General features: G+C 37.7%; 1 protein-coding gene across 1 annotated transcript; it reads left to right on the forward strand.

The window, feature by feature from the left end:
* Positions 1-21,849: 21,849 nt before the first annotated feature.
* LOC110890802 (fructokinase-2) lies at positions 21,850-27,452 on the forward strand. The gene is made up of 4 exons (XM_022138448.2): positions 21,850-22,320; positions 23,867-24,199; positions 26,387-26,503; positions 27,084-27,452. Exons 1-4 carry the CDS (start codon positions 21,925-21,927, stop codon positions 27,240-27,242), a joined length of 1,005 nt encoding a protein of 334 aa, XP_021994140.1. The 5' UTR covers positions 21,850-21,924; the 3' UTR covers positions 27,243-27,452.
* The last annotated feature ends 158 nt before the right edge of the window (positions 27,453-27,610 follow it).

Here is a 27,610-nt window from a genome sequence, read left to right on the forward strand (position 1 = left end):
CTTTCCTAAGGCTGGAATATTACTTAGCCTTTCCTAAGGCCAACACAATACACACGTTTTCGAAGATACTCGCATAACACAACCGAGTGATTCAGTCGAGATCAGGCGTGAAAACCAACATCTCTCGATAAGATCGCTCACTTAGCGCATTTTTCTAGCATGAGAACCTTTCATCGAGCTAGGAGTGACATCCACATCTCGACGAAAGTCCCCATTTCGAAATCTAGTGGGACTCACGAATTTATTCGTAGAACATAACCACAATTAGGAACGAAGTCGTTAAGTCAGGGGTGAAACCCGTATCTTAATAAACCGTTCCACTCTCTATGAAATGGTTTTCAAAAGCTCTCGCCAAGGTCTCGGCTATACGACTCGCTGATTTTACGCTTTATGGAACCTATTTACGATTATGTGTTTACAATTTAAAACCTTACGCTTTATCGATTTCTCGATCTATAAATTTTCGCCCCTTGTTTTACAAAACGCACAACTCGCACAGCCATCACAATCTAAAACAAAAACCGAATGTTCGCAATAAAACTAATGTCTAATTACTCGCTTACGCTCTCGCTCTCTCCCTCTTCATCGCGTCCTCGCGCAATCTACACTGATATGTATGTGTATAAGTGTAAACTACAACTAATTATATATATACAAGCAAATCAATTGTGTGAGAAATTAGGAATCTCGTGTCTCCTATGTGGCTCCTAGGTGAAGTCTATTATATTACTCGCTACAAGTATTGATCGCGTTCAATCGTATCGCAAAAACTCAAAATCATTATGATCGAATCTCACTCCAAATCTCTCTCTGTCTAGATGTCTCCCAACGACTCTACTTCGAGACAAACAGCTAGGAGAAGAGCCAAACGAAGCACCGAGAAGAGGATTGCCTCGCTTGTGGTCAGGGAAGTGGCCAAGGTCTTTCCTCAAATTGTCACTCAAGTGCACTCTCTCAGCAACTCTCGAACCCCGGAAGACTCTAAGACGGAAGCCCCGCAATCTTCTTTCCTCTACAAACACTTCAAAGCCTGTGACCCGATGGAGTTCACGGGTGAAGGAGGTGTGTCCCAACTACTCCAGTGGTTCGATTCTATCGAAGTTACCCTTCGTCAGAGTGGGTGTCCCGATGGTTTTCGTACTACCTGTGCTAACGGAGTATTTCAATCGCGAGCACTCGACTGGTGGACCGCCGAACGTAACAAATGTGGGATCTCCGCAGCTTACGCTCTCTCTTGGGACGAGCTGAAAGAGCTCATAAAGAAAGAGTACTGCCCTCCCCACGAAGTCCAGAAACTAGAAGACGAATTTTGGAAAATCAAACAAATCAAAGGTGACAATGCTGGCTACTCTGCAAGGTTTAAACAGCTTAGCATAATCTGCCCAAGTCAAGTCAACACTTCAGGAAAAGCTATCACGAAGTACATTCACGGCTTGCCTGAATGTGTGGGCGATTTTGTCGAACCTGCTAGACCTGCTACCATCGAAGAAACCTACCGCTTAGCCGCCGAAATCAACAGCAAACGAGTCTTAGACGGATTTTTCTCCAAGAATCCTGTCAAGCAAGCTCATTAAGCAATCGTCATCAATTCTTCTGACGATTCTTCCAACGAATCTACCAATGATTCTTCTGAAGATTCCTTCGATGATGTCTCCAGCGAATCATCAGACGGATCCGCCAACGACACCGCATCATCTTAGGAAGCTCAGCCCAGCCGTAAACGAAAGACTATGAGCCCAGATTCTTCCACAACTATACTGTCGCAACCAGAACCCCTCCAAGCAGCTCCAGTTCACTTGAAACGCGCCTACAACGGAGCTCATCCCCTGTGTTTCACGTGCACGTATCATCACCCACCAGAAGCTGACTGTTTCTATTGCGCAAATTGCAACTGGTATGGTCATCTTACGCAGCACTGTCGCACGGGACCGCAACCTTGAGGAATTTCGGCAACAACCACAGTCTCCACAGAAGTACTCCACAACAACATTATTTTGCTTTTAATGTTGTTGTAATAATATGACTCATCGCCGTCAATTTCTTGTATGTGTGGAAACTTATTCAATCTCTTGACGCATGTGGTTTTATTTCTCTCTTATACTCGCGCACAATCTATATGCCAGCACTATGTATTGTATAATGTATTTTACCCCCGCTATGCGTTCTTGAGATAAGGTACAATAAACGTGCAAGAATCAAATTAATCACGGATGCACACGGGATTACTTTGGTTAGTGCACAGAGATCGTAGTGAGTTTCAATGATGCCATTACGTTCAGGGCATGGTTAAGCGTGGTGGATACGCCGCTGGTACTTCCTATATATAAGCGTCTTGACCATGTCTGACTAAGTGTGACACCTAGTCACGGAACAGAGGCGTATGGTTGAAACATGACGGTGTTTCGCCATGCTAACCGAAGTTTTGTGAAGAAAGTGCCACGTGGAGTTGGAACGTAGACCTATTCTACTATTGTGGTTATTTTCGACACACTATACTACATCGCAAGGCGTAACAATCTCAATCGTAACTCAAGCGTGTGATCGCAAGACTTTTCGTAAGTCAACACGCTCGCAATCGCATTATCGCTAGAATCTACCTCGCATTCGCTATCGCTTATTATGGGTATTTCACAATCTCAATCGCTTATTATATGGATCGCTATCGCTTATAATGTGACTTCGCTTAAATCGCTTATTATGTGTATCGCGCTATCGCTTATTATGTTTATCGCGCTATCGCTTATTGTGTGTATCGCTCTATCTCTTTGTGTATTGCTCTGTCGCTGATCGCGTATCGCTTAAAGTTTATCGCATAAGCTCCATAACTCACGGCCACCACTACCCACACATATACATCCATTGCTAGCCCATTTCCAAGTAATCTAAGCATCCTACAAGGTGATTTAAGCATAGTTAGGAAGGGTGGAAGCAAGGAGATTGAAAGGACCTTCTTGGAGAACTATTAACCACCATATTTCTTCATCATCTTCCACCTTGTTCTTCCCTAGCCATAGTGCTAGTAGTAAGTTCCATTGATCTTGTTTATACTCACAATTTTAGTGGTTAAAGTATGAAGTAACTTGGTAAACTAAAGATCATAAAGAAACATAAGCATGAACATTAACATAAAGATCTAAAACATGAAGATCAAGTGGTTCTAGTGTATGTATTGAACTTGTTTGTTGATTTCTTATGTTCATGGTGTAGATCACCATATCAAGCTTGCTAAGTGATGATTAAACACATGATCTAGCAAGTGTAAGGATAGATCTTGAGAAGTTTATAATGATCATCCTTTATGTAAATCATGAACTTGAAAAATAAACTTGCTTTAGTGCATAATGATTATTACTACAAGTAATAAGTCTTGAAATAAAAGATTTCAAGAATAATATTTTCAAGAAGCTAAAGTTTATTGTAAGATCTAACATGATCATGGTGTTTAAAGGACGTAAATACGTTTTTAAGTGTTAAATAAATTCTAGAAACATATTGTTAATAAGAAAAATACAAGAAGAAATATTTTTAGAAAATCTTCATATAAGTTGTGAAGATCTAAATTCTTCAAGAATGACATTTTTAAACAAATAACCACACTTTAAAGGGTAACTAAACTTACTAAGTACACTAGTAAGTTACTACAAATTTTTACAAAGTTTCAAGTTCATGACATAGTATAAATTTCATATTTTTGACATATGGTAAGTGTTGAATGATTTGTTGATGATTGGTGATGATTTTACAAAAGAAAATGATATGCTAAATAGCATGGACACCTCCATTTACAAAGGAAACTATGGCAAAATTTTCTAAAAAATACCAACACTTGGAAAACATTTTCTAAACAAGTGATTACAAGTGTATTTTTAACTATGATTTTCCATATAAACCTTGCCATAGATTTTTGTAACAAAAATACAAATATTGGAGGTTGGTTTTACAAATAAAAAAGGGTAAATATGTATTTAGAATATATATTTACATTAAAGACATTGTGTGCGACTATGTGAAGTAGTTATATTATTTTAGGGAAAATAATATAACTCACAAATACCAAGAATTTACAACACCAAAATAATACCAAAATTACATGGAATGAAATGTATAAGTTACACCCTTGATATTGTGAAACCGAATGCAATAACGTAACTTACGTAATATTCCGAGAAGTACCGTTACAATATACATTGGTAAATATTATTTTGGAAACGAAAGAAGTGAAAATGTGATTTTCGTTATTATTACAAAGTATATCATATTTTCGACAAAGAGGAAATATATTACTTTTGGAAGTAAAAATATATTTTCTTAGAATATTTTAGAAGATATATGATTTTTTTTAAGAAAAAATATATATTTTCTTGACAATACATTATTTTTGGACAAAACAAGTCTACGTATATTTTCTAAGTGAAAATGTATTATTTTGGAAACTACAAATACAGGAATACAAGAATACATGTATGAAATACTCCCATCCTTGGGAAAGAAAAGCGAAAACAAATACTTGAAAAGTATTATAACTCTGGATGACGTGAAGACGTAAAGAAAACGTAACTCAAAACATGAATACTAAGACAAGGCACGACCCGCTCGTCTAATAGACCCTAGCATATTGTAGGTAGTCGTATTTGCTGACGAGATTTGAGTTACGAGTACTGAAGACGCAAAACGGTGAGTTCATGCTCCCCCTTTTCTTTAACTGTTTTTGGTTTTATAACTCTCGGGGGTGAAATACATGTTACAAATGCTTAAACGGTATGAAATGCCTATGAAATACTAGATCATGTGAGCATAGACTTAATACTAAAAATGCCATAAACTCTTGGTGAAGACTAGTACCAATCAGTGTTAAAGATGCCATAATTTCTTGGTGAAAACTAGTACCAAGAAATGCTAAAAATGCCATAAAGTCTTGGTGAAAACTAGTACCAAGCCACTAAAAACATTCATTAATTAGGGACGAGGGTTAGATCTAACGGGTACGGCCGAACCCCACTCATGGTCACAATTAGTACCTAGTAGTGCTTCGGAGTCCCAGTCGAGGTTAATCGACACAGTCGAGGCTAATCGACACAGTCGAGGCTAATCGACACAGTCGAGGCTAATCGACACAGTCGAGGGAAATCGACACAGTCGAGGGTAATCGACACAGTCAAGGAGTCATAACAAGTACTCCCTATGTCCTCACATGCCTTAAAGGAGCCATTATGAGTGCTCCCTGTGCCTTAAAATCCTTGTAAAACATTCATGTTCATACACGCTTTTCATACCTGTTTACAAAGGAGTCTCTCAAAGATTTACAAGAATTACATTACAAAAACAAGACACATGAACTCGCTCAACTTTTTGTTGATGTTTTCCAAAATTACATGTATTTCAGGTAACAGGATGGATCTTGGACGCAGGTGTCGTAACTAGAAGTTTAGATGTCATCCACTTTTGATTGGTTTGTAACCTAGTCGAAGGTTGTGTTTTAAAAACTTGAATAAACAATGTTTGTAATACATAAATTTTATGAATGGATGAACATCGTTTTGATCATGTAGTTGTTTATTACGATTGAATGCAATGATATTAAACCAGTCACACATCATACGCTTCCACAAAAGACAGGGTGTGACAGTTTGGTATCAGAGCTTCGATTGTAGTGAACTAGGATTTCTTCTCGAGTCTAGACTACAATCACTAGAGTTCTCTCACGAAAACGTTTTACAAAAAGGTTTTCATTGCATTCACGTAAGCGTCAAGATCCATGAGTCAAACAATTTTCAAAGAAGAGACAAGGCAAGGACATTAGTAGGGAATACCCTCAAGATAAGGTGCCAACTAAGGCATAGTCTACACGAGTTAGACTTGCCAAAATTAAAATACACTCTTGGTGAGAACGAGTACCAAGTAGTGTTTTTGTCGCAAATCGACAACTAGAAAAATGACCCCCCCCCCAAAAAAAAAACGAGAGTTATACGTGACATGATGCATCGAAATGCCTGTTTATGCTAAGTAACATATTTGTTTATCAATACATACGTACGAATAAGTGTACGGAATAAATATTGACGTGAATACATACAAATAAGTGTACGGAATAATTATTGATGTGAATAAGATACTTTCGACTCCGACTCCTATTACTGTACGTAACTCGCACGATGAAGCTACCAACCTCGCGTAATTGCAAAGCTCATGGCAAGAGTGATTACCAAACAAGATTCTGAGCTTGCTTTCGTAGGAAATGGCTGCTCTTCTCTCTCGGTCGCGAAGGTGCCTGACTACGATAGTGACGGTGAGGCAGAGGCGGCAACCTTGAACGAATTCTTAATCAACGGGATGAGATCCCTGCAGCTTATGTGAAGCAAGATTGACGACATACATGACCAGAAAAAGAAGATGAAGTATTCATCTCAAAGGTGCCCCTCCAACTACTAGGAAATTCTCTTTATTCCTATCATCATGCCTATACACGCATAACGATAACGAGTGTTAGCGCGTGGACCATCGCAAAGGTCCTTTCCATGACAGAGGTCTAAGGGCAGTAGAGTCCCCTCCTTGATTGATCGTCTGCTTGGATGAGAGGAAATTGGGGTAACTGTGCAAGACAATTTATTATTACGGGGGCCCACGTAATAACACCTTGTAGTGCATGGAAATCCTGGTGGAGTCTGTGGGCCAAGCTAACGATTACTACACAAAAATAAACTCTAGGTTTTCACACCTTCATATGTTAGAACAATACATATATCAGTGCCTTAGCACTTTATAAAGTAGGAAACCTGTCTTTGCCTACTTCGCGTCTGACACTTCTACCCGTGCACGAGACGATTGAGAAACGAAATTTAAGCAAGAGAAGATGGATAACAGTGACGTTACACCCTACCACTTCATGAAACTTGTATGACCAAGGCGATGTAGCCTCGAATACATTATTGCAAACAATAATAAGCCAAGTTGCCCAGCCTATGTGAAGGCTCAGTAATTGTGTCCTCGCTCGTACAATAATGATTATATATATACATGTGAAATTGGGTGATTACATGATGCTTGGGGTAATATGTACCCCGTAGACAATTATGGAATATTGTCTAACCTACCGCATATCTTTTGACAGAAAAGAATGACTAGACGCGACACAGACACAAGTACTTTACCAAGGACAAAAGCTGAGCTTCAAGAACGCATCTCTCAGGCAATTGCATGACATGAAGCCCTCCGCTCTCAACACAGCGGTGGCACTACCGGAAATAACCCTCCAACTGGCTGCACCTATAAACAGTTCCTGGACTGCAAGCCATTAAACTTTGACGGCACAGGAGGTGCTGTTGCATTTGTTCGTTGGACCGAAAAGACTGACTTCGTTCTAAGGATGAGTAATTGTTCATCCCAGCAGCGAGTTACCTATATCTCAGGGTTATTCTTAGATGGCGCACTCTCCTGGTGGAACCTTCAGGTTCAAACCCTTGGCGCAGATGTTGCTTATGCACTGAGCTGGGACGAGCTCAAGGAAATGATGGAAAAGAAATACTATTCTAGTGCAGAAATCCAGAAGCTCGAGGTGGAGTTTTGGAACTTGAAAATGGACGGACCGAAGATTCCTGAATACGTCCAGTGATTTCACGACTTGTCTAGGGTCGTCCCTTACTTAGTCAAACCGGAATTCAAAAGGATTGAACGATTCATTTGGGGACTTGCACCTCAGATCAGGAGCATGGTTACTTCCTCAAAGCCCTCGACCATCGTAGAGGCTATCGATTTGAGTGTCACTCTTACTGAAGAAGCTTTGCGCATGGGAAAATTTTCGGAATCTGAGGATAACAAGAAAGAGACTCATGTGGAGTCATCAGGCAACAGGAAGAGGAAGTCTTCAAGCCTAAAATCGAGCACCCGAGTTAGCTATGGAAGCTCTAAAGCAAACAAAAGAAAGAAAGTGAATCCGCCGCATGGCAGGAAGGCTGATGGAGCCACTAATAAGGCTGGTGGTAAAATTTCCTTGGAACTAAGCCGAGGTGCGGGGAATGCAATTTTCACTATGAGGGTCGATGTCTGAGGCCTAAGTGTGAAAAGTGTGGAAAAGAAGGGCACAGCAAGGACGCCTGTTGGGTGAAGGACCCAGATGGAAGAGATAAGAGAGTACCAGGTTGCTACAGATGTGGTGAAGCAGGGCACTTTAGGAAGGATTGCCCTAGGAAGAAACAAGCAAGGAAGGGTTTTCACGATCGAAACTCGTGAAGCACGCCAGGATCCAGATGCGGTTACGGGTACGTTCCCTATTAACCAATCCTATGCATATATTTTTAATTAATACTGGCATCAACTTTTACCTTGCATGCCTAGAACTTAAGAAACTACTTGGCCTAATTTCGAGTAAAATAGACGTCCCGTATTCTTTAGAAATGGGCATATAGAAGGCTAGTTTAAGCAGTCGAAGCAATTAAGGATTGTATTTAGGGACTCAGAAGGCTGGAACCTTCTGTTACCATTGACTTGCAAAGTCATAATATGATAGACAGCATGGATTGGATATCCAAGTATAAAGCCTAAGAACATCCCCGTGATGGAAGAAGTTCCAGAAGCCTTTTCTGAAGACTTGCCAGGAACGCCCCTCCGCAGCGACAAGAGAGGTTTAAGATGAGCCTCGTGCCAGAAGCGGCACCAGTGACAGGATGACGCCTTACCAACTAGCTTCGTCCAAGAAGCATAATCCTCTGATATAACTGCAAGAGCTGCTAGACAGAGGGATTTAAAGACATGACATCCTTAGTTAAGGACACAAAGAGAAAGTTGACAGTTTACATTTTGCATAAATTCCAGAGAACTTGATATCAAGGATTTGCATCCTTTGCCAAGGATTGACAACCTGAACAGATCAATTGTAAGGTTCTAGTTACCACTCAAAGATCGACTTGAGGACAGGATGACCACAACTGTGAATACAAGAAGGAAATACCCTAAAACAACCTTTAGGACTCGCTTCGAGCATTACGAGTTCCTTGTCGTACCATTTGGCTTAACACATGCATCGACAATATTCGTGGACCTCATGAATCGAACGTGTAAGCCATACCTGGATAAATCATGATTATACTTATTGACGACATTCTTATATGGCCAACGACCAAGGAAGGTCGTGAGCAACAGCTGCAATTTACCTTGCAACTCTTAGAGAAAAGAACAGTTATGTGCTATGATGACGAAAAGTGGATTTCGAATTCGCGAAGTGAGAACCTTAAGATACATGGTAGATAAGAACGAAATTCATGCCAACCCTGCAACCATGAGCTAAGGAGCTAGAGTTGCAATTATGTGACGTTTATCGACAAAGTCTCGATTGTACGTCGATGCAACGAGACCACAACATTGCATACGCGGCACATTGATTAAGGAATCATAAGAAGAAACCTTGAGCTAGATACAGAAATTGCGTGCCGCAAATTTGACGTCATTACCTGAAGGAAAACGCTGCACGATCTTTACTGATCACAAAGATTGCGGCACCCTGTTGATCGTAAAAACTTGGATATTAACATGAATAGACTAAGCTACTGAACGATGCAGACTATATGAACACGATACGTAATTATGTGATAAACTTTGATGAAAAGTTGGAACACTCACTTGCCCTTAGTGGAGTCTTCCTACAACAGTATTTATCACACCACCGTTTAAACCGCTATGTGTGAAGCATTAGATGGAACATAATGGGTTGATCCCCGTCATGTTAAACGAAGACCGGAGATAAGCAACCTACTGGCCCGAGTTGGTTCAAGAAAAAAACTAGAGGCAAGATCGTACAGATATGTGATCGTATCGAGACAGCCGTGGAATACAGAAAGATTGCGCCGATGAGCGGCGGAAATCGCAGGAATTGGAAACGAGAAGTATAGCTTTAATGAGAGCATCGCCTAGAGAAGGCATGGTGTGATTTGGAAAACGAAAAGGTTGAATCCCCGGTGTAGGGATCAGAACCATTGCTCACAAGATGAAACTTCTAGAAAAGATCCGTAGTGATCGCGACACATTCTATGCGTCTAAAGGAGCCTGACTCAAGGAACAGTCGTTGTTCCCACAAATAAGATTCACGTCAATGACAAACGACAAGAATTACCATAGGACCTGTTAAGGTTCCGGACCAAGAGCCCACAATACTATAGAAACCTGTTAAAGTTACGGACCAAGAGTCCACAAGATACAGAAAGACATAATTGATTTACTTGAGTACGATAGAATTCATAACATGACCCAGAGTACATGGGAACATGAAGACAAATCTTGAACATAAGTGACCACATGTGATTCACAACTCCCCTGCGACCGATGGCATCGCTTGAATTTCGGGATGAAATTCTTTTAACGGGGGGAGACTGTGACAACTGTCACTTTTCCGTACATTCCGTACACTAAATGAACAGTAATCGATACATAAATAATTGTGCATGATCTAGTTTACAAGACAAATGAATTTTTTATTACTGTTATATACATACAATGGCATTTCATATTTGTTGCTATATGCAACACGATATAGTGCTAATAATGCACAGAACAGAATTGGCACCATTATTAGACAAACAAAAAATACTGACGATGTTCAGTACATAGACAGACAATATTTTGAGGCCCAGTATGAGCCGGAGATGATTTATTGCACTAGTATAGTGTGTAGGGAAGTAAGGACCACAAAACTGCTTTTCTAGGTGATAGATAAAGTGCCGGAAAGTGCCTAAAACACACTAAAAGTGTAGAATTCTGCAGAAAATAACCAATATTCAGCTATTTTCAGCATTTAAACATCTAATTATAATGCAGAAAAATGGTTTAATGGTCCAAAATACTTTCCTAAGTGTCGGGAACCGAAACTTTCATAAAAGACTACATAAAGCACACTAAACTGCGCAACTTAGCACTGTAACGAACAGTAACGAACCGAACAACCGGACATTACCCGGAACACCAAAATATTGCTAAAAGTATTGTTTTATTATTTTTGAGCTAGTTATGGTCCCCAAACATCATAACACCTCATAAAAATATCTAGTAACTAATACCTAACTAGAATACTTGGATTGTAACCATAAGCTAACTAAACTAGTTAAACCCTAGCCTAAGAACCCCCCCCCCCCCCACCTACGGCCCCAACATGGTGGCCCCACATGTGATTTGTTTGAATATTTTATTTAGATATGTTGCAAGGATAAGAGACATAAGGACCTTTGTATATTAAAATGTTGGAAGGATAAGCATATAATCCATAAGTCTTCACTTCACTTTTCTATAATTCAAGAATCAAACACAACCTCCTCCATGAGCTCCATAACTCACGGCCACCACTACCCACACATATACATCCATTGCTAGCCCATTTCCAAGTAATCTAAGCATCCTACAAAGTGATTTAAGCATAGTTAGGAAGGGTGGAAGCAAGGAGATTGAAAGGACCTTCTTGGAGAACTATTAACCACCATATTTCTTCATCATCTTCCACCTTGTTCTTCCCTAGCCATAGTGCTAGTAGTAAGTTTCATTGATCTTGTTTTTACTCACAATTTTAGTGGTTAAAGTATGAAATAACTTGGTAAACTAAAGATCATAAAGAAACATAAGCATGAACATTAACATAAAGATCTAAAACATGAAGATCAAGTGGTTCTAGTGTATGTATTGAACTTGTTTGTTGATTTCTTGTGTTCATGGTGTAGATCACTATATGAAGCTTGCTAGGTGATGATTAAACACATGATCTAGCAAGTGTAAGGATAGATCTTGAGAAGTTTATAATGATCATCCTTTATGTAAATCATGAACTTGAAAAATAAACTTGCTTTAGTGCATAATGATTATTTCTACAAGTAATAAGTCTTGAAAATAAAAGATTTCAAGAATAATATTTTCAAGAAGCTAAAGTTTATTGTAAGATCTAACATGATCATGGTGTTTAAAGGAAGTAAATATGTTTTTAAGTGTTAAATAAAATCTAGAAACATATTGTTAACAAGAAAAATACAAGAAGAAATATTTTTAGAAAATCTTCATACAAGTTGTGAAGATCTAAATTCTTCAAGAATGATATTTTTAAACAAATAACCACACTTTAAAGGGTAACTAAACTTACTAAGTACACTAGTAAGTTACTACAATTTTTTACAAAGTTTCAAGTTCATGACATAGTATAAATTTCATATTTTTGACATATGGTAAGTGTTGAATGATTTGTTGATGATTGGTGATGATTTTACAAAAGAAAATGATATGCTAAATAGCATAGACACCTCCATTTACAAAGGAAACTATGGCAAAATTTTCTAAAAAATACCAACACCTGGAAAACATTTTCTAAACAAGTGATTACAAGTGTATTTTTAACTATGATTTTCCATATAAACCTTGCCATAGATTTTTGTAACAAAACTACAAATATTGGAGGTTGGTTTTTACAAATAAAAAAAGGGTAAATATGTATTTAGAATATATATTTACATTAAAGACATTGTGTGCGACTATGTGAAGTAGTTATTTTATTTTAGGGAAATTAATATAACTCACAAATACCAATAATTTACAACACCAAAATAATACCAAAATTACATGGAATGAAATGTATAAGTTACACCCTTGATATTGTGAAACCGAACGCAATAACGTAACTTACGAAATATTCCGAGAAGAACCGTTACAATATACATTGGTAAATATTATTTTGGAAACAAAAGAAGTGAAAATGTGATTTTCGTTATTATTACAAAGTATATCATATTTTCGACAAAGAGGAAATATATTACTTTTGGAAGTAAAAATATATTTTCTTAGAATATTTTAGAAGATATATGATTTTTTTTAAAGAAAAATATATATTTTCTTGACGATACATTATTTTTGGACAAAACAAGTCTACGTATATTTTCTAAGTGAAAATGTATTATTTTGGAAACTACAAATACAGGAATACAAGAATACATGTATGAGATACTCCCATCCTTGGGAAAGAAAAGCGAAAACAAATACTTGAAAAGTATTATAACTCTGGATGACGTAAAGAAAACGTAACTCAAAACATGAATACTAAGATAAGGCACGACCCGCTCGTCTAATAGACCCTAGCACATTGTAGGTAGTCGTATTTGCTGACGAGATTTGAGTTACGAGTACTGAAGACGCAAAACGGTGAGTTCATGCTCCCCCTTTTTTTTAACTGTTTTTGGTTTTATAACTCTCGGGGGTGAAATACATGTTACAGATGCTTAAACGGTATGAAATGCCTATGAAATACTAGATCATGTGAGCATAGACTTAATACTAAAAATGCCATAAACTCTTGGTGAAGACTAGTACCAAGCAGTGTTAAAGATGCCATAAATTCTTGGTGAAAACTAGTACCAAGAAATGCTAAAAATGCCATAAAGTCTTGGTGAAAACTAGTACCAAGCCACTAAAAACATTCATTAATTAGGGACGAGGGTTAGATCTAACGGGTACGGCCGAACCCCACTCATGGTCACAATTAGTACCTAGTAGTGCTTCGGAGTCCCAGTCGAGGTTAATCGACACAGTCGAGGCTAATCGACACAGTCGAGGGAAATCGACACAATCGAGGGTAATCGACACAGTCAAGGAGTCATAACAAGTACTCCCCATATCCTCAAGGAGTCATAACAAGTACTCCCTATATCCTCACATGCCTTAAAGGAGCCATTACGAGTGCTCCCTGTGCCTTAAAATCCTTGTAAAACATTCATGTTCATACACGCTTTTCATACCTGTTTATATAGGAGTCTCTCAAAGATTTACAAGAATTACATTACACAAACAAGACGGATGAACTCGCTCAACTTTTTGTTGATGTTTTCCAAAATTACATGTATTTCAGGTAACAGGATGGATCTTGGACGCAGGTGTCGTAACTAGAAGTTTAGATATCATCCACTTTTGATTGGTTTGTAACCTAGTCGAAGGTTGTGTTTTAAAAACTTGAATAAACAATGTTTGTAATACACAATTTTTATGAATGGATGAACATCGTTTTGATCATGTAGTTGTTTATTACGATTGAATGCAATGATATTAAACCAGTCACACATCATACGCTTATGCAAAAGACAGGGTCTGACATTCTCCGTCTTAATACGCTTGGTGTTTGGGTTTTTGTTATCAATTATCGCGTACCGCTTCTCGCACTCGCTTGTGTCACTAAACTGAGTTCGAAAACGACTCCATCACTCAGTTCGCTCCGTCAAGACTCGATCTAACCCTTTTCCGTATGGATCGAGTCATCGCAAATCTGTCTGTTCTATGTCGACACGTATGACACTGCCTCACGAGACGGAAACCATATGGTTAAAGCATGGTGGATACGCCGCTGGTACTTCCTATATATAAGTGTTTTAGCCATATTGTCGAACTTTCGTGGAAAAGTGCCATGCGGGGCCGACCCTAAAATTTAAAATTTTGGTATCATTAAAAGACTTTGGTTACACAAATTTTAAACCGATCTTTTTCTTACATAACTTTTTCTAAAATTTGATCAAAAACCTATCTACAAAACGAGATTATCTTGTAACGGTGGTGTGACGATCGACTCAAGTTACTGCCGCATGACGAGAAATTTCGTAAAACGAGTTTAAACAACCTAAAATCTTTTAGTAACCTGATAAAACCCCTCTCATAGCACTGGTGTGAACATCGAAACAGTTTAACGCCGCACTGTGAGAAGATTTTCATAAACAAGTTTTTCCTAATTAATCGACTTTTTGAAAATTTAAAACGCTTTGGAATCGCATCCTCGTGTGTGTTTTATCGCCTTTGATCAATCGACTCGCTTTAACTCGTCGCTCTCGCTTAGTCTTCGCAATGCCCCCGCGCGTTAATTCTCTACCGATAGCTCGCTATCTCGTCGTTTTTGTCGCTTACTCGCTCGTATCAACTCTCGCGACCCTTCTTGTGGATTAATTTCGGGACGAAATTTCCTAAAGCAGGGAGACTGTAACAACCCGCACATTCGTTTGTTGTTAGTAACGTTACACTCGTTACGCCTATCACCAGAGATTCGGATCATAATGTAACTATATCGCATACATCGCTATATCGCAGTATTTTCGCATATTTTATCGCTATCACACCACCTTGCACTTGCTGACAGCCACGATGATGTCGAGTGAGGACCAATTATACCCTCCCTTGATAGTCGTGATGTGTCGCAAGGTAGCACAGCACTCAAAACGCACATCACATCACACACATTAACGTTCACGATGACGTTGAGTGAGGACCTATTCTACCCTCCTCGATGACCGTGAAGCGTCACAAAGTAACGTATATTCGAAACGAAACCCGGTTATTGGATCCCAACTTTGAAATATGGATATGTATATACGACCCAACGTGGCTAATTATAATAAATATATCAAAATGTGGATGAGAATGTGTAACCAAACAATCTCAACGCTTAACAATCAAAACGGAACGCCAAAACTCAGCTCGTCGGAGGCGTTTGATTGAATGACACTTTGATCGAATGGCCATCCGATCGGACAACCATCCGATCGGATAGCCAACCGATCGGACAGCCATCCGATCCGATGCACTGCACCGACTTTCTCCTCCTTTGCCTATAAATACCCCACTTGTCACATCAACAACAGTTGATCTGACTGCTCTCTCTCGACCAGACGCCTTCTCGCCATCTTCTCTCGATTTCTCGCAATTCTTGTAAGTTTCTACCCTGAATCTTGTACTTCTATGATCTACACGCACTCCTTCACTTTCTCGTCATCAAAACTCACTTTTTCACCGTTAAATCTTGGGATTTGAGTCGTTCTAAGGTGACGTCATCATGGAGTTCTTAGGAACAATGAAATGTGACCTCATCTCATCAAGAACAGTCCAGATCTGATAGAATCCACGGTGTATAAACACTAATCTCACCTAAATCTAAGACAAATCTAAGTTTTCTAAGTTTTTCTTCAAACTTTCCTAACTTATCACTCGAAACCGGTAGCAACAGAGCTCGTACAAACCTTCTACTCTTCCTATAGTGAAGTGTCGGTTTGAGAACTGGTTCCTATCAACGAGATGACTGGCTGGTCGTGTTAAACACAAATAACCATCGAGAACAGTTAACTGGTCAGACGGGGTGATTCCCATCCGATCCGGTGACTCGGACCTGGTGGAGTTCCATTGTTTAGCTCGTAGTCGTAACGTCTCGATCACATCGCAAAAACTTAACGAAATAGCCAAGATGTAAAACGATAAGATTGCGGGACGGGTTACCGTCCGATCGGACTGCCACCCGATCGACCAGCAATCCGGTCGGGTTACACTTAGGGTCAAGACTAAAACAAATTTTCAAACATTCAAGGATCTGAACAACGAACGGATTGCCGTCCGATCGGATTGCCGTCCGATCGAACGACCATCCGATCAGCTGACTTTTGGATCCTCAACACTTAAACGTTTTACAAATCCTCATCGCACATCAGTTCCAACAGATTGTCACCCGATCGGATTTCCACCCGACCGAGCGACCAGTCTGCTATGAACTTATCAACCAAAGTGTCTCGCTGATCGGGTCACCGTCCGATTGAACAGCCACCCGATCGGGTTGCCACCCAATCGACCGACCTGAAAGGTAGAGATACTTCACTGTTCTTAAAGTGCTACAACGAAAACTTCAAAAGGCAAACCAGCATACACAAACACCTCTTCACCAAACGAGGCAACAATCCAATCAAATGGTCATCCTATCGGATGACCATCCGAACGGATTGCCACCCGGACGACTGGCCATCCGATCGGATTGCCATCCGATCGGATTACCATTCGACACTTGGTTCGCTGCCACTGTTTATCGTACTATTCAACGCTTACGCTATCAATCTGAAATCAGGCTAAACTCAGACACGCTCCCTTCAATCCAACCAAGTTGTGGTTACTGCTTGCTGAGCACCGACTGTGAGTATACTTGAACCCTTTTTGCTTTTGCACTTTTGGGTGTAACATATGTTGCTATCAAATCAAATCACATCAAATGCTTAAACTATTTATCATTTGCGAATGACCAATGTGCATAGTTATACGTGATGCTAGTTACATATGTGCTAGGACTTATACTCGCGACGTCCCACCATGACTAGTATAGTACTATTGCGCCCGACGGGGTCTAGTTAGCAATCGTGATCGAAGCTCGAGGATTTAGCTGGTAGTATCAGTTTTGTGAGTATATATGTCGTGTATTACGTTTATGTATGAGGAAATTCGCAGCTTTTATCTATTACACTATTACATATCAAACCTGTATACTCGCCAATACTTTTGTGTTGACATTATTTTAACGTATGTTGCAGGTTTAGTCGCAGTCTACATCAAATCAAGCTAAGAGGTCTAGAAACTCACCTAAAATCTAGGTTGTCGGATTTGTATTGTTCGAGAGGACAGGAAATCTATGATAACTTATGTGATTGTACTGATTGTTAGTATGGGATAACAAATGTAATAAATACTGTCGCAATATAGTTGTTATGTATTCTCTTGAGCAATCTGATTGCCGCACCCCGATGATTCCGCCATCGGTTGGGGTGTGACAGTTCTCCTCATTTTTCTTCAGATTTCTCTCGATTCTGGTAAGATCTCGTCCTAAATCTTGTACTTCCTTGATCTACACGCACTCCTACACCTTTCTATCTTTTGAATCTTAACTTTTTACCGTGAAATCACCAAGATTCAAGGTGTTCTAGGATGACGTCATCATGTGTTCTTGAAGAACTTCATGTTTTGGCCTCAATCCACTCAGAATAACTTAGATCTAACCGATTTCCACATAAATAAACAAAGATCTTCCATAGATCTAAACATATTCACAATGAAAAGGATTGAAAGATGGTTTTCTAACTTTCTTTCAACTCTTTTACACTCAATGCCTTCAAAACCGATAGAAACGGAGCTTGTGCCGACCTACTACTCATTCTTGTGGTTGTGTGGCTCAAGATCTGGATTCTATCCACGAGGCTCACCGATTTCGGGATAAACATGGAACACCGTCTCGAACAGTTAACTAAGCGGATTTGGGTGATTCCTGTCCGATCAGGAGTACCAAGTATTGACGAGGTTTCTGTTGTTTAGCACGTTATCACAACACCTCGATAAAAACGACAAACAATCAAAACAACCAAGTGTAAGACGAACAGGTCGACCAGGACGGAGTGCCGTCCGATCGGACTGCTGACCGATCGAACAGCCAATCCGAACGACTGGCCAATCCGAACGACTTGCACCTTGGGTCCCACACTTAAACCATTCACCAACATTCGAAGTCTGATCGTTGAACAAGTTGTTGTCCGATTGGACTTCGAACATGTGATAATTAAACTTCAAACACTTAAACAATTTTCAACATGTTCAATGCACTAGGAATGCCACCCGATCGAACTGTTGTCCGATCGAGTGACAACCTGCTGTGAACTTATTCTCACTGAAGTGCCCAACTAATCGGGTTGCCGGCCGATCGAACGACCGTCCGATCGACCGACCTGAAAGGTAGAGATACTTCAATGTTTTCAAAATACTACAACAAAAACTTCAAAAGTCAAGCCAGCATACACAAACACATCTTTCCCAAAGGGAGTAACAATCCACTCAAACGGCCATCCGACCGGACAGCCGTCCGAACGGACTGTCACTCGCACGACCAGCTGTCCGATCGGACTACCATCCGATCGACCAGCTGTTTGACCCACCAACACTTGTTTTCGTTTTACGCGTCACTTATCGTATCGTATCGTTCTGATCAGGCTAACCATACTATCAAGCGCTCCCTTCAATCCATTTAACCGCTGTGAGTATACTCGATCCCTTTTTGCTTTACGCACTTTTGGGTGTTACATACGTTACTAATTATACAAAATCACATCGAACACACTACGCAATACTTTAAACGCTAATCGCTATCGCATGTATATGTGACTAAATGAATGCTTGTTTGTTACGTTTACACATGGAATGTTGTCTACCTGCCTTAGCAACGGTAGTACTATTAGTTTGGACTCAGCACCCGTTCACTCGGGGGTTGTTAAGGACAATTACCTACATGGCTCACAGTGGTGAGTATGTATCGCGAACTGCCTTGGCCAGTCAACCCGCAGTCATCGGTATCGATAGGTTCATGTCGATAACTAACATGCCTCATTTCACTTTGTGTACATGCTGGTTATGCGTAACGCTTTCGAACTCTATATGTTATTATCAAGCTTGTATGCTCGCCTTTACACTATGTGTATTGACTTTTACTTTAACGTATGTGACAGGTGCTTAATTTGCTAGGATGCTTAGGTGCATGGTGATGAAATCGAGGCTAGGGAAGGTCTAGAAACAATAAACAATTGTCTGTAATAAAAATCTGAGTTGTCGGAACCGAACAATTTGCCTAGATCTTTTCTGTAATAATTGTATTATCTTATATGACATGGTATGGGACGTGTTGCTTTAAATATTTGGTAAATATAGTTGTTATGGAAACTTCTGGACAATCTGTATCGCTCAGTGCCGCGCCCCGATGTTTCCGCCATCGGTTGAGGTGTGACATTAAGCTATACATATGTGTATATTGTCAATCTTATAACTATACACATGTGTTATTATGAAAAATATATATTCTTAACATGGTTGTAAAAGTCGCTAGGCGCTCCCTAGTCGGATTCGGGAGTACTCAGGAAGTCCTCGGCTTAGGCGGAGATTACTCGGGGGAGTAATTGGCCTGGGAGACCAGTACTCGTGCCTCGGCAGCCTACCTTGTAGCAAGTACTCGGGGAGTACTCGGAGCCTAGGCGGGACTTTTACAACTATGATTCTTAACCTAAAAAAGTGTAGGAAACTAGATCAAACGAATGTTGATTGAGTTTATTACAGCGGCATTGGGACCGGCTCATTGAACAACAACCAAAACTCTCTAAACACTAAAGCTAAACCCTAAACCCTAAGGCTAAACCCTATGCTAAAACCTAAAAACTAAACCTTAAACCCTAATGCTAAACCCTAAAGCTAAACCATAATGCTAAACCTTAAAGCTAAACCATAATGAAAACCCTAAAGCTAAAGGTAAACCCAAAAGCTAAAACTAATCCATGCAAACCATGGTGGATTCAGGAATATTTTCTACGCGGTTCCTTTTGTTAAATTTTCAATCATTCTAAATAATTTTTCCAAATCATATAAGGTTTCCACTAACTTTTTCCATTTTTTTCCAAACTGAAAGGGTTCCCGGGAACCCCAAAACACCCCTGGATCCGCCCCGCCCACCCTTTAGCCTAAGTGGTAAAAACTTGCACTTGTGTAAATGAAACTTTCCTTACCTGTAGATTGTACATATCTAAATTTAATCACGTAATTTTTTAATGTTGTATGGTTGTATAACTTGTATTATATTAATAGTGTTGAATGTTGAATGTTGAATAGTATAAAAAAAGTTTATTTTTGATCGGTTTTCATGGTTTCACCAAATTTAGTTCTCGTTTGAAGTCGATGCATGTATGATAAGTGGATTGCGATAGACGTATTGACATATGAATGTATGGTGAGGGATAGGGAGCATGCATGGAATTTTCAAATGCTAATATGACAAAAAGATATATACGGACGGTAGGAAGAATATTTAAGGAAAGAATCATGGGAAGTGATTTTTGGTTCCAACTTTAAAGTAAGTTGGTGTTGCTTGCGGTTCAAGTATTCTTCCAACGTCATATACATAACAATTACTCGGGGCAACTTTTTTTTAATGTTTTTAATTTCATTTATGGATTAATATGATTTTTAAGTAACTTTTGTCGTTAACAATTTTTAAATTTTAGTTATACAATTATATTTATTTTTAAAACATTCTAAAATAATTTTATTGAAATGGGGTAATTGACTTTTACACATGCTTAAATCAATAACTTAGCCTGTATATAAGACCACCCGTAGTGGGGCGTTATTTTTAAAAAAATTGAAAAAAACGCCCCAAAACGCCTCCTCCCCCACTATACTAGGCGTTTTGGGGCGTTATATTTGAAAAAAAAATTGGTTGGACGTTTCAATTAAAACGTTGTGCACATGTTTGTTGAACCAATCAATGGTGAGCATTTATATGACAACTTTGACTAACCAATCACCATCCATCCATTTGTTTGTTTGTTTTTTTTTTTTTTTTAATAATTGGAAGGGGCATTATTTGGGCATTATCCCCACTACACCACTTTATGCTATAATGCCCCATGCTGACTGGTTGCCACGTGTCGGATAATGCCTCATGATAGGGGCATTATAACAAGTTACCACTACACATGGTCTAATAACGTATTCAACAACGATGAACAATAGAGATATTTATTTTTTATTGTATGTTACATTTATGATTATTCATATACTTTTATTTAATATCTATTTTACGGCTCATTTGTGCTGAAAGTACTTCTACAAATTCAACTATTCGTTATTAGCGGCCATATTTTCTAAAAGAAAAGTGAGGAAGAAAGAGACGAAGACAATAATCTTTTGTAAATAAGGTCATGTTGGCTTAGCTTTTCAAAACAACTTATAACTTTTTATAAAAGTTAATAGGCTAATAAGTCACTAAAATAAGCACTTCTAAATTCAAAAAGATCTGAACTAGGTATTAAAAAATCTTCAGAGTCAGTGAGAAAACTGCAAAACACGTTACACATAAAATAAAATAAAACAAAAAACTACGGGATCAGTAAAAGCTCTAGAGTCGACGTTCAAAAATCTTTGTACACTATAAAAAAAACCATAAATACTTTACACAAAAAATAAAACAAAGAACTATAGGCTCGGTTGACCCCGCACCCTATGTTTCTCCATACATGACCTTAGCTTTATATATGCCCACGGGAAACCACGTCCTATCCATCATCTTCATCTCTTTCTCCTTCGCTTTTCTTTTAGAAAATGGCCGCCAACAACGGAGGTTTGATCGTCAGCTTCGGCGAGATGCTGATCGATTTCGTCCCTACCGTCTCAGGCGTATCACTCGCAGAAGCACCGGGTTTTTTAAAAGCAGCAGGAGGTGCTCCAGCAAACGTTGCGATCGCGGTATCAAGACTTGGCGGAAACTCGGCTTTCATTGGAAAGTTAGGAGACGACGAGTTCGGCAACATGCTAGCCGGAATATTGAAGGAAAACGGTGTCTCCAGTGACGGTATCTGTTTCGATACAGGAGCACGAACCGCTTTGGCGTTTGTTACCCTGAAAGCAGATGGCGATCGCGAGTTTATGTTCTACCGGAACCCGAGTGCTGATATGTTGTTGACGCCCGGTGAACTGAACCTTGACCTCATTCGATCTGTAAGTATTTCTTTCTTTCTTTCTTTCTCACAGATTTATTGTTATTTTTGTTCAACATTTTGTTTGTGAATATTCTTTTTAAATGGATCAAGTGAAGTGGGATTTAGTGTGGCCGGGTTTCGAATTCTGTTAGTATCGGTTTGGTTTAATTCGTTAGCACTGGTATTTAGTATAGTTTACAATACCAAATTTGAATACGACTCTAACTGAAAGAGAGAAAAAAAAAAACAAGTCATATTTACCGAAACGTTGAGAAAGAAAAAAATTAACATGAATGTGTTTTTTTTTTAACGAAGTCAACTTTTCGACCCTTTAGGGCGAGACTTTGTTTTTAGTAGATTAGTGTTTTCTATTCAGAAGGGGATGACGGCGTAGTTTGTTGCTTGTTTACCTGCTATCCTTATGTAATTTGCCCTGATGATTGGAATGAAAAAAAGTTATCTTTATTCTAAAAAAAAGTTATTATTGTTGAAGCCAAATTAAATGAAAAATAAATAAAAGTATAAGAAGTGAAAATGAAACTTAAAACAAAATATATTTTATAATAGAATTATTATTTAATTTAGAGGTTGTTTGACAACTTCTGAATGGTTAATTGCTGAACCAGTAAGAATCTGAACCATTAAGAGCCCGTATAATGCTTAACCGTTCAGAGACAAATGTCTGACCAATTCATATTAGAGGTCTTAACCATCCGGACTCGGTATAATGCTTAACCATTCAGAGGCAAATTTCCGAACCATTCAGACATTAGCTTGTGAAACAAATAGTCTGAACCATTAAGTGCTGAACACGTAAGATGTTTGAACTATTAAGAGCCTCGTTAAGAGATAAACAAACAGCCCCTTAGTACATGCAAATTAATATATAGTACTTTTTTATATTCAATAAATACCTTAAATGTCAATGTGTTACTAACTTACTTAATCGAGACATATGTCTTCTAAAGAAGAGGAGAAAATAAGCCGTTCGGATTTATTGGTGTAAAATCGAGTGAAGTAACATTTGCTATAAGAAAATACTTTAAATATTCTCACTTTGAGGTTGTAAAGGTTTCTTAACGATTTTCGTTAATTTGAGTTGCTTATGATTCTATTAAAAAAGTTTTTGGTGATTATTTTTACATCCTACTTGCTTTAGTATAGATTCTTGATGGGGTATATGTTAACTTCAACTGTTGGTCACATTAAATTTATTATTTAAAAACAATTATATTCTGTTCAAATAATTCCCAAAATAGTCAATTGGAAAAAGGAGATGAACATTATTGTTGCATTAGCAAAAAGTTATAATACATATGATGATATGATAATATAAGAAATATGAGGGGGAAACATGCGTGCTAAAACGGGATGTTATGATTTATAAGACTTGATTTCGACGTCTATACACAATGGTCTAGTCTGGTAATATAAAAAACGGGTAGTAAATTCATGCTTCAGTGTCTTTTCGTCTTGTTAATTTTACGAAAGCCCGGTTTGAAACATACAGAATAATATAAAATGGAGAAAAATGACAAGTAAACATTGGGCTTGTTGATTTGCAGGCCAAAGTTTTCCATTACGGGTCAATAAGCTTAATCGATGAGCCCTGTAGATCAGCACATCTTAAAGCAATGGAGGTTGCAAAGGATGCAGGGGCACTTTTGTCGTATGACCCTAATCTTCGGCTGCCATTGTGGCCATCTCCGGAGGAGGCTCGTGAAAAGATCATGAGCATATGGGATAAGGCTGAGGTGATCAAAGTGAGTGATAACGAGCTCGAATTTCTCACAGGAAGCGATAAAATTGACGAAGAGGTTGCAATGTCTTTGTGGCACCCTAATTTGAAGCTTTTGTTGGTCACTCTTGGTGACAAGGGTTGCAATTACTACACCAAGGTAATGTACCCATTAACCCATCCCCCCTTTATTATGTAACTTTGTAAGTTTGTAACTAGTAAGCAAGGCCAGCGCTCTGCGACTTGGTTTTTTTTTTTTTTTTACGTCGCAAGAGTATGTTGGGATTTTGAAAAAAAACGAAAAAAAAAATCAAGAAATCATTCAACAAATTAATCTTTAAAAAAGTTAAGATAAAAAACCTAGACAAATAAAAGGCAAACAAAGAATCAGAGAATTATAATTAAAATAAAAAAATAAATAAGAAAAAGAATCATAGAATTATAGTTAAAACAAAAATAAACAAATAAATAAAAGTCAGGATATGGTCAAAAGCATATTGATACGTGTTTAACAAATATTGATACCGGTTTTGATATATCAATATACCGGTGTTGATGTTGTTCATTGGTGTTGATTTAGTTCATTACGGTACCAATACTCCGTAACCTTTACGATATTAAAAGAAATGTGAATACAACTCCGTTTTCAATTATATTTATACCGGAATGTTGGAAAAAATTAAAAAAACCCTTAGTATTTAGTTATTTTTATTTTAATTAACAAAGGTATATCATTCGTGAAAAAAATAATAATTAATAAATGAAATATCATTAAAATATTGACTGGATATGAAGCAAGACAAGTGAGGTACGCGAGATCTAATGCTTATTAAGCAGATCGTATACCTATCAATGGGGTGGTGGTCCACTGGCAAAGGCAAAGCCTTTAAAACATCTAGGTTGGGAAGTGAAAGGTCTTGGGTTTAAGTCCCACAAACGACAAGGGATTAAAGAAATTAGCCGTTCAAAAAAAAAAAAAAAAAAGCAGATCGTATACCTATAGCAGGTACTCTTAATTAGTGTGACAGTGAATTGTTCGTGTGGGATAATTCAATTTCAGAGGATTATACATTGAATTCAGTTTCATTAGCGGCAAATCCGAGTTCTGAGTTAATTTGGAGTTATATAATCCGGGTTAAGTTATTCATTCTTCAAAGGCTCCTAAAAATAAGAAGTGTACAAAGACACAATGAATGTCGAAGAAAATATAACACAAGGTCTAGGAAAAAAGATACAATCACGCAAATATAAATAAAAAACACAATGATCAATACAAGACACAATGGTAATAAACAAAAATTCTAAAATCTACAACTTACAAATTCAAAATTGAAAACCTAAAATCTCACATCGTAGAGTTCGATAAGAGGTTCCAATGTTGTTTGAATGAGGTCAATCGGAGTCCGTTTGATACTCTTTGTATGACTTCTTATTTTTAGGAATCTTTATTTTTTATCTTAATCCATATAATCCGTGTGTCAATTTTACCCTAGGAAGTGGATTGGTTTATGTTCTGATGCCAATTAGTTCAAGCTCGATTTTGGCTCGGGCTTAGGCTGAGCTAATTTATTGACTATATATATAGTTTTTATATACAATATAATTAACTGAAAAAATAATTCCAAAAAATATATAATCGAGTCTAGAAAGCTTTTGTTGCATTAAAGTATAAAGATATAATTAAATTTTAGGATTAATTTCATATATACCCTTACAAATTTGAAAAATTTCATATATACCTAATCATAACTAAAAATATTATATATGTCTTTACAAAATAGTTAAAATAACAAATATACCCAATTTATTAAAAACAATCTAATAAATAATCATTTTACCTTTATTATTTTAACTTCTAAGTTTTCATATAATGCTTATCTTTTAACTTCATATTTTTATATTAGACATTTTAAGCTTAAATTTATTATACCTATTTTTAGTTTTATTTTTTATTTTTCCCATAAAAAAGAATTCTCCATATATAATATTTAAGCTAAATAAATTAAGCTAGAAATGAGTAAATATAATATTTGAGGTATAAGGTGATATATTAGATTTCAAAGTTTTAGAAAAATACGGGTAAAAATGTCTTTTATTAAATTGTTTTTAATTAATTAGGTATATATGATATTTCAAGGGTATATATGACATTTATAATTATGCATGGGTATATATTATATTTTGCAAGTTTGTAGGAGTATATATGAAATTGCCTCTAAATTTTAATATATTTAATTAGTGAAAGTTTTATAGTTAGTTATAATATTTTGAATCTTGATTTTTCTTTTTTGAGCAACAATTACTTTACACCTAAGTACTAGTTAACCTTGAATCTTGATGATTGCAGCATTTTCATGGGACAGTGAGTGCATTTCGTGTGAAAGCAGTCGACACAACCGGTGCAGGTGACTCTTTTGTTGGTGCTCTTCTAACAAAGATTGTTGACGACCAATCCATCATAGAGGTAATATCAACATTCCAATGTTTTCATTAAAGTCGATTGTACATGAAAAAGTTGCATGTCAACATTTTGACACCTTTACTTATGGACGGGTCCATTAGGTTTATAATTATATCTCTAACGGATCAAACAGGTGAAACCATCTAAAAGAAACCATGTCAAAGACATCATGAACTCGGATACACTTAAAACCATGAATCTATACACAACGTGTGTAATATGTATATCTGAACGCGTTGGCATGTCAAGTTGTAAATGAGATGGACAAGTAATAAACATGCTAACGGGTTGTAAATGACTTATGATAAAAATGTAGATGGGTTGTAAACAACTTATAATAATACTTTAAAAGGGTTGTAAAAGACTTGGAAGCTCGGTTATACAAATTATATATATATATATATATATATATATATATATAAATAATTATTTAAGTTTGATTGGTTTCCCGTTAATATTAGTTCAACCGGAATACAACCTATTTATCAAACGTGTTTATTAGAGTATCTGTAGTGGGGCGTGATGATTGGGAATTATCAACCTACGAACTCATATATTGTGACATAATAACATTGAATTGTAGGATGAAGGAAAGTTGAAAGAGCTACTGAGATACTGTTGTGCTTGTGGAGCCATCACCACCACCATAAAGGGTGCCATTCCGGCCCTTCCTACCTCGTTGCAGGTGGACACCTTCCTCCACACCAATCGAAAGACCCTAGCATCGTGTGCTTTCCTTTGAAATGGTTTTTTATTGTCATTAATCAATCAATGTTTATAGGGCAAATAATGTGAGTCATGTTGATTACCGATTTTTCGGTGATTCTATCCGCGATTCTCAGTTAATGGTTTGTCTATGTGATCGGTTTATGTTGTTAATGCTAAGTTTTCAACGTACTGTTTGGTTCTATGCAACCAACTTATGAGAAATTATTAAAGTGATTATTATATAGTTCAAAGGACTATTTTCAGTTTTAGTTCTAACCGTTAAGAATATAATAGTATCAGGTAGTTAAAATGTACTTTAGCCGGCTAAAGGGTTAATGACGTGGCGGAGTGTGAGTAACTTTTAGATATATTTTAGGTACTTTTTCACTCGTTTCTTCAAGC

The sequence above is a fragment of the Helianthus annuus genome, chromosome 11 (assembly GCF_002127325.2).
Source record: "Helianthus annuus cultivar XRQ/B chromosome 11, HanXRQr2.0-SUNRISE, whole genome shotgun sequence".
Classification (NCBI taxonomy): domain Eukaryota; kingdom Viridiplantae; phylum Streptophyta; class Magnoliopsida; order Asterales; family Asteraceae; genus Helianthus; species Helianthus annuus.